The sequence below is a fragment of the Aegilops tauschii genome, chromosome 7 (genome assembly GCF_002575655.3).
Source record: "Aegilops tauschii subsp. strangulata cultivar AL8/78 chromosome 7, Aet v6.0, whole genome shotgun sequence".
Taxonomy (NCBI): Eukaryota; Viridiplantae; Streptophyta; class Magnoliopsida; order Poales; family Poaceae; genus Aegilops; species Aegilops tauschii.
In genome coordinates, this window is record NC_053041.3 from 621,704,817 (window position 1) to 621,719,350 (window position 14,534).

Below are 14,534 nucleotides of genomic sequence, written 5' to 3' on the forward strand. Positions count from 1 at the left end.
TGGATGGTATGGTAGACAGGTCCACAAGATATTTTCCCTCTTATTAATTTGATCAATTTGTTAATCTTTTTCTTGTCTTGACTTAATGGTAGGTGAGACCCTTGATGGTGATGGTGATGTTCTGTCTACTTTCTAGATTCATGGGAGCAGCACACTTCCATCACGGTACTGAAGACACTTTAGTCTCTGCAAGGAACAATAAACAAAGATACAGAGGGTATGTATATACAGCTCCGAATGACAGAAAAGTTGGATAGATTTGAACACTGGAGGAAAGAGGCCTAACTGCAATAGTTTAGGCTAAATGAGATCTGCATCTCCATGACCCAACAGTTACCAGGCAGCTTCCATATGCAGCTTAAAATATATAACCAAATCACCCGCAAAAACAATTTAAAAATAAAGTAAAATATATAACCAATTCCAGCTATTACTGCCATGTTGTCTGTTACTAGTAAGCAGCCAAGAGGCAGTACAAGTGACATGTCCAACTCACAGTAATAGAGGAAAATAACAAATCAATTACTGCTATTGATGTGCATTGTCAGTAGTGCAGCAAGTGGCCTGAAGGGGCTGCTAGTGCAGCCAAAATACAGATATTGCTCCAATTACTCCATCTCCTTATCATAGACTTCACTGCCGCAAGTGGGCTTCTCTTTTGATATATTCCTCTTTATCTTCCCAAGAACATATTCCAACAGAAAGAAAGAAGAAAGGATAGTTTGGGATGCGAAAAAGAAGGACGAAAAATTCCAAATATCTCTAGCTTGCGGGACGCGTTGTATCGAAGAAGACGATATCCCGCAGCTCGCAGCGGCTAGCACGGGCCACCGGAGAAGATCACGGTCCCGGGCATCATGGCTCGCCTTAACTCCGAGATCCGACAAAAACGGCGAAAACAAACCGGTTTCCGCGCTCGAGAAACATGCAAAATTCGACAACCCACACACACACAAAATATCCAAATGACAGGGGCCAATAATCTAGAACCCCAAACAATGGAGTTTACAGTAACATATAGTATATCATGCATTATCCAGCAGAAATAAAGTGTGTGATTCTGAGGGTGGAACATATCACCTCAGGCTTTCAGGCTCACCCTCCCAAGGTGTGATCTGGTTCAGGCATTTCCTGCCCCCCATTGACAGGCCTTATCCTTCCCCAGGCCAATGGAGGACACAAATTCCCATCCCCTCTATTAGGTGGTGAGTGTGACCAGCTGTGTGCAGACACAAATTTCTATTAGGTGGTGAGTGTGACCAGCTGTGTGCAGTTATAGTGAGAGGGATGCAAAGCTTGTTCTCTAGCAGAACATGTCCTGTGGCTCCATCTGGTGGCCACATGGTGTCCAACTGTCAAACAAAGCTTGCTTCCACATGTTTTCAGCAAATAATCCAGTTTCTAGCTTACTTCCAGATTGCCATTTAGAGGGAACTTTAGTCCCGGTAGATAGGCGTATATTCGCACGGTCATTGTGCTATGGTCTAATTAATAAACTTTGGTCAGGGATGACTGCACAAGAAATAAACAATTTTCCAAATCACGGTCGAAATTGATTTCCGCCAGAGGTTCACAGCACGTGTCTGGGGATTGATATATCCGGGTCCATTTCACAAGTGTTATATACTAATCATGTCAAATTCTGCCTACTCCTATATGACTAGACTACACTAGATGGACACCAAGTCATGGTAATCTACTTAATACTTTTAAAAAAGGGCATTCAGAAGCCTCTCTTATGATTCACGGTCCAAATTGATTTTTACTACAGATTTTAAGGCACGTGTCAGGAGACTGATCCAGGTCCATTCCATGATAATTTTATACTTACTTTTCATGTCAAGTTCTACTTACTCCTACATGACTAGACTACAAGTCTACAAAAGTATAGGTGTGTTACATATAGTCTCTAGATGATGGACACCAGGTCAAGAGTGATCTACCTAAACAAAAGCAAAATGAGGAGGTATCAAGAAGGGTGATCACATTTACACACTGTGTGTACAATAGATAAATTATAGTAAGCACTAGGAGAGGCGTGGACGTCTGGATCGTAAACCACCTCTTCATGTCCATCTCTCTTAGCTCCCAAGTATAAGGTCATTTTCAGCATCCAGAGAAGAGGTGCACATATCCAATGGAGCTGGTGGCAGACCAACCTTTATTCTTCTCTCTGGGAGAGATGCACACACGTCCGAAAATTACGGTCATCAGAAGTCCCTCTTACGATTAGACAAAAGGTTTTACAGAACTACTAGGAATCAGTTTCTAGTCACTTTCGCACTTTGCAAATTTGCAAAATAGGTTCCATATCCTATCAATTTCTTGTCACTTGTGCACATTTGTAACAGGTTCCATATCATGCTATCAAACTGCTAGGGTGCACTACGAACCAACCAAGGTGAGGCACAATCATGTCCTGCGAGCGAGACGCGTCATCTTCCCGAACTAAAAATAATAGCTTCTGGAATGCATCATCATAACAGATTGAAGTTTTCAACCAAGAGCCTGCCATAGTATCAGTTCAGATACGTACCCAATAACGTATCAACAAAGGTCAGCATCAGGAATGTCTCTGCCGATAGTCAACGACTCACCAAGGCATCCAATATTCATCAAATGGTTAACAAGTTGACACTGTACTCGACGTGATCTATAAATCAAATAATTCATGGCTAGTTCAGCCAGGTGTTTCAGACGGTTCTCCATTACAAACCTATTACATCTTAGAATACAGTAGAATACATTAAAAGTGGGCAAACGAGTTTCCACCTTGTCCCAGCTTCCCATGGAACAACATTCTGACTCGAGTGTGAAGCAGTTCGGAACGGATGTTTGTCGCATCATAAACTTAAACCACATATTGCCGGCATGTTCTACATCTAGCTGTTTGCTCTGGCTAGCAAGCCAGAAAAGGATGGAACAGGTGAGTTCCTCATTTGCTCTTGAGCTTGCTTTATCTCCTCGGGATCTTCAAGAATAAAACAGACAGGAAGTGAGGAAGATATACGAGCCAAATCGACAGAAAATCATTGCCAGGAAGTATCGTTGAAGCATATATATTTACAGATCATTAATAAACTAGATAACGTCTCTTAGTTTCTGTCAGTATGTATTTTACATAAAGTAAAACTGATTAGAGAAACAAACAGCTATGATTGTAAGTGTCATTGCTACAAAACCATATATAGTATTAAAACGAAACAAACAGCCTGACACAAAAAGTATTTAGCAGCAAGCAATGTACTGTAGATAGAACAGCTGAAAAGGCAGGTACTGTGTAGTGCATATATATTGTAACAACATAGATTCAGACACACTACATACAAATCAGCACAGGTTACTTCTTTCTATTTTGGAAACATTATTACCAAACATGTCATTTAATGTTGCTATTAACTCTGAATGGGCTCAAACTATAACAAATGGAACATGCACAACAAAGTTGAATTTTATATCTTGGCTTGTACGTTTATAACAGTTATATGTGGTGTATAGAACTCATTAAGCATGGGCCTTGATCTGCTAAGCTTCTACTTGCTTATAATATACAAACATGAAGATTCTAGTTTTTTCTTGGATGTAAAAGGTTTGAAATGTATTTATGTGCCATTTACCTATGTTCTCCATCATCTTGGGCATAACGACGACCATTAGGACCATAAAACCGACCATCATACCCATGGGGCTCTTCAAAAGGGACAAAATGTTGAAAGGCTCCCTCGGCTGGGGAAAATAGATACAGACACATAGGTTGGTTAAGAAAGGATTTGATAACAGCAAGCAGCGAGGAAATAGGTTAACAAAAAACTACTGTATAGTATTAGACACCTCATAGTATTGCTCTTCTTTCAGAGGTTCCAAAACAAGCTCATTTAGAACTCTTCTGTTTTCAGTCAATGCTGCTTGAATGTGCCCTGGATTCCTGGCACTGATGTCCACTCGAACCTATCACACAACAGAATAGAAAATCAATTGTTTAGTGCCCATTCTGCTCATATTACAATGAAATTTTCTAATGAATACTCACAGGTGAAAAGAAGTAACCAAGTGAGGAGACTTCGATCAAATGTGTCCCAGCAGGCACGTTGTGGCTTAAGGATAATAGGTCAAGGGGTAACAGTAACAATAAGCACATGAGCTGCCAGCAGTGAAACATTTATACAAACGCAATAAACTATAATTAGACACATAATGACATCGACAAATTCTTCACATAGCACTCCACGCAAGATTCTCTTATGTATTTTTTCCAAAAAGAAAAGTATCCTCAGAAAAATGGACAATTTTAAAACAATGATGCATGAAAGAACAGACTAAATTGATTAAATGAAAATAAAAGCAATTTTCCCCTCATAAGAGAAGTCGAAATAATTTGGAAGGGCATGGTATAACATGTTTTCCGTAGGATACAAGGCAAAGTAGCCGTCTGGCCTGGCGAATGTAACTTTCTGACCACCATTAAGTATCACTTTCGTGTTTGATGTCTTGGCTGGAAGACCAAAGCCCCTTGCAGCTATAAGCACAACAGATAAAAACAACATCAGGTGGACCTCACGGGAGAACATTAGTACTCCCTGCATAAAGAAATATAAGAGCGTTTAGATCACTAAAGATAAAAACAACATCAGGTGGACCTCACGGGAGAACATTAGTACTCCCTGCATAAAGAAATATAAGAGCGTTTAGATTTAGTGATCTAAACGCTCTTATATTTGTTTACAGAGGGAGTATGTTTCAGCTCCACAAACATTGAGAACTTATAATCTCTAAGTGCACTTCAAGAAGCAAGATGCATGACAAGATCTGAAGTCCTAATCAATTATCCAATGCAAGGAAACCAACATAGTAACCCGCCTTAGCAATTTACAATGAGCTGAAATAACACGGCACCAAAATCCAATGGTTATACACATGCTAAAAATGCTCTTACTAAGACAATACTTCCAAAGTAACGTCATGCGGCATTCATTCCTTTGTGGGTTTTCAAATACTCCAAATCCTGGCCAAGAAACATTGGCTTTGAACGCTTGTGCCAACACGTTTATCAACAAACATATACTCTAGCAGAGAGCCACTCTGATTTGCCTGTGTGGATCTGGACGATTCCCCTCTCTCTACGAGAAGCCACTGAATGAATAAACAGGTTCCTACATCTGTCGATTGGTTTTGATACTCAGAACAAAAGGATGCAGCATATAAACAAGCAGTAGCCACAGCACAACTCCAACGCGGCCCAGATTTCAAAGATGAAGCTGGATAAAATCAGCTGCTCTGATGTGCCTGTAGCATGCTACTACCTAAGCAACGGCGATGCATAGTGGTACATCAGGGAGATCGGCAGCATCGACACGCTTGGCCGGATCACGCGCCCATGTACAGGCCCCAGAGACAGTTCCACCAAATTGGCCAGGTTCGAGCCGAGCACGAAGCTGGATCCCGCCAGCCGACCCACGCACGCAGAAGTTACCAGATGCGTCTAATCCAAACCATGGGGGCGAGGGCACTGACCGTCGATCTTGATGCGGCCGGCGATGGTGTATCCCTCGACGGATCTGCGTCCACAAGGGGAGGCGAGAGAGGGGGTCAGCAACAGCCTCCCGCCGATCGGATCAGATCGGAGAGGGAAAACGGGCGGGGACGAGGGGAGCCTACCCTGGCTGATCCGCCGCCGCGGGGCCGAGGCACGCTGCCAGGACGGCGGCGAGGACGAGGAGGGCGCGGAGGGGGCTCATCGTCGCCGCGGCGGAGGTCGTCGTCGTCGCGCGAGCACGAGAGCTTCTCTTCTCTCCTCTCCACCGTCTGCTGTGCCGTCCGTCTGCTCTTGGCCGTGGGCTTCTGAGGAAGGAGCCGCCCACGTCGCTTGGGCCTGGACTCATCGGGCTTCATTTGAGCCGGCCCGCTCTCTCCCGATATACCAGCCCACCACAGAATCTACCACGCGGGTCGGCCCATCAGATGGGGCCCACCACCAACCACCCAGCTCACGCACCGCACGGGAACGAGCCGGCTTGCCAGTGTGACAGTCGTCTTCTTCCCGCCCGCTTTTTGCTTTCCAACGGCATTGCTTGCCGTGGCACGCCCCATGCCCCCCCCCCCCCCCCCCCCCGCCCACACCAGGCCTCGCCACCTCGTGTTTATCCCCCGCCGGTCTCCGCCTCTCCGCCCTCACTCCATCGCTCCAACGCCCGCCCCTCTCACACATTCGGTAGTACAAATTTCAGGACAAGGGGGTGTAGGTGGCACCGTTGTTCTTCCAGAATGAGGAGTCGGGGCTCACTGGTGCTGCTGACGCACGTCCTGCTCTGCCTGGTAAGCGGCGCTTACTCTGGCCGCATGAGCTCCTACGTGCGTAATGAGTTCCCGTCCGACGACATTCCTCTAGAGCACAAGTCTCTTGAGGTTCCAAAAGGCTACAATGCTCCACAGCAGGTGCTGCATATCAGTCCGTTCATCATTTTAACAAATTTGGGGCAATGTACTCGGTGTTTGTAATCACTGCCTATTTGGTCGCCAGGTTCATATCACTCAAGGTGACTATGACGGGAAAGCCGTCATAATCTCGTGGGTTACCGAGTTGGAACCCGCACGGAGCGAGGTGTTTTACGGTAAAGAGGGGAAACTCTATGATCGGAAAGCCAAAGGGAGGATGACGAATTATACGTTCTACAACTATCGAGGTGTTTTAGTTTTTGCTTCTGTTGTACTACTATGGCATGACCCAGTCAGACACAATATAATTTATGTTAATGTGTTTTCCTTCAATATATGTACCTAACTGAACAAACACTGCATAAATTGTCACCCACAAGCTGCAGTCCGAATTGGAAAGAAGATGTCTTCTGGATAGTTGCTTTCTGAACTTATTTTTCAACCAAAATGCTGCAGTACCAATTAGAATTCTATGCTTAGGTTATTAAGATATTCAGTGTGGCAGCTTGTACTTTTTGGATCATATAAATTCGGTTCAATTTTTTTTAAGCAGCCGTGTGTGCTAGCTTGCTGTTTGATTAACCAGTTACTTAGTAGAGGTCAACTGGGCTATAGAATTCTACACTCCATAGTATAGGATAATTGTCATGGATGCATCTATTCTGAAGTTAGTGATCAGTAATTAAGATAGCATCTCCATATTTTGCAGGCCCGGTTTTGTCGCTTTATTTTTCAATTAGTTCACTAGGACACACATGCGTTTGACAAAGATACTACAATGTAACCTCTCCATATTTTCCAACCAGTCCCTTTGTGATATGCTAATTTTCCCCCTGTTTTTATGTTCTACCATTAGTCTGCTAAGTAGGAAACATGTTGACCGGTAATGTTCAGGAATTATCAAACTGTTCAGGTATAGCGCCTGCGAAGGACTGACGTACCGCATGTCGACATACTTCAAGAGAATAAGCAAAGGTCTAGGTTCTGCACCATACGTCGAGGTCAGGGACACAAGATTACCACATGCATGTGCTAAACGAGGTGACATCCCTAAGGCTCCGAGGAAATTGCCAAAGTGTTCGAAGTGTGTAGTGCTTGGTCACAGGAAGAATGTGTGACTTACCGATCAATTTGAGCCGAACTTCCTTTAGCCTCGCTTTATCAAATGTAGCAAGAGTGTTTCGAAATTCAGTTTCTCTACATTTCAGTTCATAATTTTGTTCATGTTCACCGGGTCATTGTTGTGATGACTGTTTGGGACTTAATGAGATATTTATTCGAATTGTCGGGACATTTAGTTGATACATTGCATGGTTTGTTGCTGATGTTGTCAACGACGAGCGTGAAACAGGCCCGTTGCATCATGTGGACCGTGAATTACAAAATGCCATGTGCTATTTTTTTGGACATGTTCAATTTGAGTGGCATGATCAGTTCTTCCAGTCGCCAGGTGGGGGAGGTTCATGCTGCGGTGTAGGCGTTGGCCGAAATTCTAGTGTAATCCTTCTATACTGTTGTTGTGAACTGTCAATGTTGGCGTGTGTGGAGATAAAGCAAACACACTGACTGGTGTGTGTTGTGACTTACTTGGATTAGATTGTCTTTTATTTCTTCAGTTTTTTTTCTCTTAAACTTAATATATGCATTTGGCTTGATCTGAGTTGGTATGCGTGGAGTACCGCTAGCTCCATGGGGACAAGTGTGTGGGTGTTTGTAAAATTGCACTTCTGATTACCTGGCAGTTTTGTTGTTGACAGGCTTGCTTAGATTGATAACACAACCGCCAGTGTGTTTGCTTTATCTCCACTGCTTAGTTTGGTCTGTTGTGCTGTTTCAGGCGTGTGCTGTGATGCATAGGATAGTGATGAGGTCTAGTGAAGTGACAGTGCATGCCCTGGAGCTAGTAGTATGATGTAAGATCCTCTGTGACGTGCAGGTGCTCCTGAACAATGGAACATGCACTCAGGGCATGAAGCAGTGAGCGGCATGGGCTCCGGGTTGGCATGTGCGTGCTCAGGGAGTTTGCTGCATTGCAAATGTATCCCCGCACATGGAATTAGCCATTGTTTAGTGTGGTTTCTGTCCACCTCAAAAAAATGTTTAGTACTGAATTTGTGTGCCATAAGCCGTCTTCGGCGAAAAATGAGTTTATGCGAGCGTGTGTTTACCTAACTGAATGTCAGACCAAGCTTGGTTAGCAAAAAACCGCAGTTAAAAATTATTGTTCTATGGCTTTCAGCTGAAACCAGCCGAGAAACAAGCTGCCTGAACATCAAACATCACAATTAACAAGCCGAAAAACATGCTTAGTGAAACGTACTGAAGAACACCCGCGGCTGTTTCACTGGACACCAATGCTCCACGAACGCACTTTGGGCTGCGGGTGCTCTCCTCTGGCCAGCAATCAACCGCTTGCATCTCTGCTCGACAGCGAGTCGTACAAGTCTGCACGCGCATGGAGCATGTCAGATGAGTGTAAGAGGCCTAGGTCCTTTGGCATGTGCGTGGGCCAGAGCCGTTTCAATACAGGCCGAAAAAATATCAAATACATGCCTTATACACAGGGAGCGGGAATCCCAATGGTGGTCAGACGGGGAGGATTGCGGCCTGCCTGTAGGCCGAGCACCATTGGCATTTGTGCGACAAACCTACCTCTTATGATGCTGACAACATAATAAAACACAAAACTTTGAAAAACAGTTTTTTTTTGTTGAGGAGAGAAAAAAACATCTTCTAAAAAATAGCTATGTTTTTTTCTGAGAATAAAAAAAAAACTATGTTTGAGCCAGGCCTTTCTCTCCCGAGCAGCCCGGCCCAACAGCGGAGCCAACGCGGGCCGGGTAGGATGGATAAGCGCAGGAGTGGGCCCGGACGTCATCTGGCGGGGCCCGCGCAACTACCCTGACGCACGAGTCACAGCCGTCGCCTTCTCTCCTCCACCGGACTTGCTTGCCTCGCCCGGCCTCTCTCCCCGCCACACGCTCCGACGAGGCGACGACGCCGCCACGCCACCACCACCTCCTCCTCCTCCTCCTCTACAACCCCCGCCGCCACGCTCTCCCCGCTCCCGCCCTCCAGCGCGTCCCTCTCCCTCCGCGACGGTAAGCGCACCCCCCTGCCCCGGCTCCCCCCTCTCGCGCCGCCCGTCTCCGGTAGGTCCCGCTCGCTCGGTCGCGGCGGGGCGGCGCGGGTTGCCCGGATCACGCGTGGCGGGGCTCCGGCCTCCGGGTTACCCCCTCTTCGTAAGCTTCGTGTCTCCGCGCGGCGTGCTGACGCTCGATGGCTCATTAGGAGAGCAGGCCCACTCGATTCGATGGCTTTGGGGGAGGTTGAAGGACGGGGGTAGTTAGTAGTTACCCAGATCAGCGCTGGAAATCAGCAGCCGATCCGCGGAACTAGCATTGATCGATGGCGCGGCGGGGGACACGCGACATCTTGGTTTTAGCATCTCGCAGGTTGTTGACTTTGACTCGGTATATAGGCAGACAAGTGAAGTGAGCCAATTATGCTAGTATAGTTTATATTGGTTGAGATGAGTGATTGTCAGTAGTGGTTTGGCAAGTGAGGAGCTAGTGTTGGTTTCGGTTTATATCGACCCGCGGCGTTGCTCTAGATCCACAAGCATGGCTGCGATGTCAAATTGACAGAGATCTTGCACGATGTCGCGGCCGTTTGTTATTCTTTTACATCCATCTCAGCTCTCCGTCGGTCAGCCATTGGTCAGATCACACGAATCTCATCCGTGCTCTGTTTGCAGTTGAGTTTCCAGGCTGAGGCCGGCATCCGCGTTGCTCTGAACAGATGAGGGGGCTGGGCTTTGCGGCGTTATCCTTACATGTTCTCTTGTGCCTGGTTAATGGTGCCTACTCTCGCCGCACGAGCTCCTATGTGCGCTCGGAGTTCCCGTCCACCGATATGCCTCTGGACAGCGAGTGGTTTGCGACTCCCAAGGGCTACAATGCTCCACAGCAGGTACGGAGCTACGCTAACAGATATACCAGTTCATCATCACTAGTGGTCTGGTATGTACTCACTGCTTGTTCTGCTGTCAGGTTCATATCACACAAGGTGACTATGATGGAAAGGCTGTTATAATATCATGGGTCACTCCATCGGAACCTGCGCCGACTCAAGTGTTTTACAGTAAAGAAGAGAACCGCTATGATCAGAAAGCCCAAGGGACGATGACAAATTACACATTTTACGACTATAAATCTGGATACATTCACCATTGCCTCGTTGAGGGCCTTGAGGTATTTTGAAGACCTTTTTGATTTGCTTTGTATTCTTATGAAATTTATTTCCCTTACTGTTATGATATATGTTCTGCCAAATATGGGAGCTCAAGTTGCAACAGTTTTCTCCCCTGGAGACCATTTATCTTGTTCAAGAGTGCGCATATCCAAAATAGCCACCATTCAAAATAAATCCGCCATGGTTACATGATGTACTTTACTGACAACCATTACACAAAACTGGATTGGCCAATTAATGAAAATCAGCAAATTTCAACAGTATTGGGTTCTTCTTTTTGAACATGATGTCTACTATAGAAATTTATTCATCACATCTTCTTGTACCTGTGGACTGTAGGAGTAGCAGCCCAGTTCATGAAGAAGAGTTCTGTTTGTACCTAATCTTGTACTATTTTTGTTTGGGCAAACAATCTTGTAATAATTGGCTGATGCAAAATTCTAATTACGTTTTTGGTTTGCAGTACAACACTAAATATTATTACAAGATAGGTACTGGAGATTCAGCTCGAGAATTTTGGTTTCAAACACCTCCAGCAATTGACGTAGATGCACCATACACATTTGGCATCATAGGTTTGTCTTCTGTCCTTTAATTTTTTGTCTCATAGCTGTCTTGCATTACTTTGGACCTCTACAGCATTTTCTTCTAGGGTGCTTGAGCAGGGAATTCAGCTAGTTAGCACTAAATTCATGCTTTTCACTTTACACATATGCACTACTAACATTTTAATTCAAGTAAGCATAGTCTGTGCTCACCATATCTCTTAATGGCCAAATTCTAGAGAAGTGTTGTGTCACTGTCAGGATAAAAGAAAAAAGCCACACTAGATCAAATGGTTATTAGTGATGCCAACCAATAGGTGAGATATAGACCTAGTAGTCAGCGACTCAGGCAATTTAATCTAATTTTTTCTGGCTTTATTTTGCTAGGTGATCTGGGGCAAACATTTAATTCTCTGTCAACTCTTCAACATTATTTGAAAAGCGGAGGAGAAAGTGTTCTATTTGTTGGGGATTTGTCATATGCTGATAGATATCAACATAATGATGGTATTCGTTGGGATTCGTGGGGTCGATTTGTTGAACGTAGCACTGCATATCAGCCATGGATCTGGAATTCTGGAAATCATGAAATAGAATACAGGCCTGATCTGGTATGTTATGATGTTATCTCCTCATGTTGGCAAAATTTTGCTAGTGAAAGCTCAAAATGTATCTACAAGACAAAACTGATTGACAAAGCCGTTGGCCATGTTTCATGCATCCATATTTTTTTTCTTTGCAATATACCTCTATTAAATTGGGAACAGGAAACACTGTTCATTTCGTGAACCATATTGCATATTCCCAATATTTATGGAACTACCTTTTGGGAATATATGTTTCGATTCAGCTGGCACACAATGTTGGTTGTAGCTGACTTGCTACATAATTATGGCTGTGTGGGTCCATACTATGAAGGCTATATGCTTAGAACCTTAGCCTTTTTGTTCAGAACAACATTGTGTTTCCCTTTGAACTTTTAATTAGCTTTTGCTTTATTGATGTCTCTGAAAGGACCGAGTCACACTTGTCACTTCATAACTCTGGTCCTATTCATATTTCAGGGAGAAACTTCTACATTTAAGCCATATCTGCATAGATATTCAACACCATATTTGGCATCGAAGAGCAGCTCCCCAATGTGGTATGCAGTCAGGCGTGCATCTGCTCATATTATCGTGCTCTCCAGCTATTCTCCTTTCGGTAAGTTCCTTCCTACTTGCTCTGTTTCGTTTCTGCATGAAGTTTCTGATAAAGAACGAGGATGTGATGTTGGCAGTACGATTGGGATTTCCAAGCGCTTGGCCTTTGTCCAAAGCATGGGTCAAGCAGGGGTAAAGTCAATAATATGGCCTTGTCATGTTCTATTTTTTTTGACGGGTTATCGTATACTTAATGATACAACTGGTAATGTAAATACCAGTGAAGTCTAGAGTCATTTGCCTTTTGTCCTGCTGATGCATTTGAAACTTTTACTGTAGCTCAATACACAGCGATAGAAGGTAGAAATCTAAAAAGCGTCTCTACTTTCAAAGTCTGAAACTGCTATTGACCATTTTATTCTCTTCAGGATACAGTTCTTGTAGGAAATAAGACGTTCTTTGAAACTTGTATTACAGTTACCAGAGTCGTGATTCGAACGAGTCGTAGTACAGGGATTGGGGTCACACTGTTACCACTTTTTCAAAACTCTGATGTAAATGTCAATTGTGTATCCTAATCGGTTCGGATTTGACAACTTTGATATGAGATGCTATGCTTAATGGTTAGACTCACAAGTTCTACACTGACAGCATGTTCTGACCATTTTATATTATATTTTAGAAGCGTACTTTATTCGACAACGGAATGTTCCTTTCAGAACGTATACCGTTGATGGTTTTATCGGATATGCTATTCTGACACAAGTATGTTTTGTAATCTTGCACGTGGTATTTATAGTAAAATACACCCCCCAATGGATGTGGCTGAAGGGTGAACTCAAGCGCGTGGACAGGGAGAAGACACCTTGGCTTATTGTTCTCATGCATGCTCCCATGTACAACAGCAATGATGCGCATTATATGGAGGGCGAGAGTATGAGGGCTGCTTTCGAGAAGTGGTTTGTCAAGTACAAGGTGGACTTGGTATTTGCAGGTCATGTCCATGCCTATGAGAGATCGGTAAACTCTTCAGTCCTTCCCTGAGCGCAGCCTCCTCCTTTATGAATAAATTGCTGAATTTGATCTCTCATAGTCGAATTAGACGAAATTACGCAAGTCTATTTGTTCTACTCAAAGATATCTGATCTTTGATTTCTCATGATACTTCTTCATGTACTGGTTGCAGTACCGGATATCTAATATCAACTACAACGTAACATCGGGGAACCGATACCCGGTGCCAGACAAATCCGCTCCCGTGTACATAACGGTGGGCGATGGAGGCAACCAGGAAGGGCTCGCCTGGAGGTAAGAGGAACGAACACATCGCTCCAAAGCTAGTGCACCTTGAAATACTAGACTCCGCCTACCGCACTCTTACGATGCTTTCTCATTGAATGTTTGCAGGTTCAGTGATCCGCAGCCAGACTACTCGGCGTTCAGGGAGGCGAGCTACGGCCACTCGACCCTGCAGCTGGTGAACCGGACGCACGCCGTGTACCAGTGGAACCGGAACGACGACGGGAAGCACGTGCCCACGGACAACGTGGTGTTCCACAACCAGTACTGGTGAGCGCGGCATAGCACCCCGACAGTTGCATAGACAGCAGCGATGCATCCATCCCGATGCGCAGAGCACTGCTCTCCTGCATCCAATCCACCGTCGTGTTTCTAAGCAGCTGGGCTGTGGTTTTGGCAGGGCGAGCAACACGCGGCGCAGGCGGCTGAAGAAGAAGCACCTCCGGTACGAGAGCCTCGAGGGCCTCATGTCCATGCTCTAGGAGCTCGTTGTTACCAGCACCACTACAGAACATTGGCAGCGGCACGGGAGTTTCAGAGGCCCCGGCGGGGCAGCAGCTTTGCTTCTGCTTCTGCTTTGTGGCCGCTGGCAGCCCTGGTCGGCCGGCGGACCTCGTGCCGCGGCCGCCGACACGGGGGCATATGGTAGAAGCCTGGGCATTCATCCATTCCACACACTTCTTCAGACTGTGCTGGTACTGCTATATAATGAACACGGTCCGTCCGACGCATGTAAAATTCCGGCCAGCTAGATGGCCACCAACTGCACTGTTCAAGTCGATAGACACTCAGAGTAAATAAATTAAGTAAAACACTCCTACAATTATACACTGATACGCCAATCCTGTGCCCGACGGCCCGA

The 14,534-nt window shown here is 45.1% G+C and overlaps 2 protein-coding genes and 1 long non-coding RNA gene across 4 annotated transcripts; 2 read left to right on the top strand and 1 right to left on the bottom strand.

Annotated features, from left to right (window-relative positions):
- Positions 1 to 2,623: 2,623 nt before the first annotated feature.
- Positions 2,624 to 5,890, bottom strand: LOC109787081 (ER membrane protein complex subunit 7 homolog). Its single transcript, XM_020345640.3, has 7 exons — positions 5,656 to 5,890; positions 5,512 to 5,555; positions 4,414 to 4,516; positions 4,031 to 4,094; positions 3,832 to 3,948; positions 3,618 to 3,726; positions 2,624 to 2,971 (listed from the first exon to the last, which is right to left on the bottom strand). The coding sequence occupies exons 1-7, from the start codon at positions 5,877 to 5,879 to the stop codon at positions 2,883 to 2,885; spliced, it is 750 nt and encodes a 249-aa protein (XP_020201229.2). The 5' UTR covers positions 5,880 to 5,890; the 3' UTR covers positions 2,624 to 2,882.
- Positions 5,891 to 6,144: 254 nt separating this feature from the next.
- Positions 6,145 to 7,714, top strand: LOC141027879 (uncharacterized). 2 transcript variants are annotated; one of them, XR_012189881.1, is made up of 3 exons: positions 6,145 to 6,432; positions 6,518 to 6,680; positions 7,346 to 7,714. It is a non-coding gene; the product is annotated as an uncharacterized lncRNA (long non-coding RNA). The 2 variants fall into 2 exon arrangements; XR_012189882.1 differs by having other exon boundaries at positions 7,327 to 7,619.
- Positions 7,715 to 9,312: 1,598 nt separating this feature from the next.
- LOC109787082 (phosphoenolpyruvate phosphatase) lies at positions 9,313 to 14,498 on the top strand. Its single transcript, XM_020345641.4, has 10 exons — positions 9,313 to 9,533; positions 10,190 to 10,404; positions 10,485 to 10,685; positions 11,150 to 11,261; positions 11,619 to 11,842; positions 12,296 to 12,434; positions 13,173 to 13,393; positions 13,560 to 13,681; positions 13,781 to 13,942; positions 14,073 to 14,498. Exons 2-10 carry the CDS (start codon positions 10,234 to 10,236, stop codon positions 14,152 to 14,154), a joined length of 1,434 nt encoding a protein of 477 aa, XP_020201230.1. The 5' UTR covers positions 9,313 to 9,533; positions 10,190 to 10,233; the 3' UTR covers positions 14,155 to 14,498.
- Positions 14,499 to 14,534: the final 36 nt, after the last annotated feature.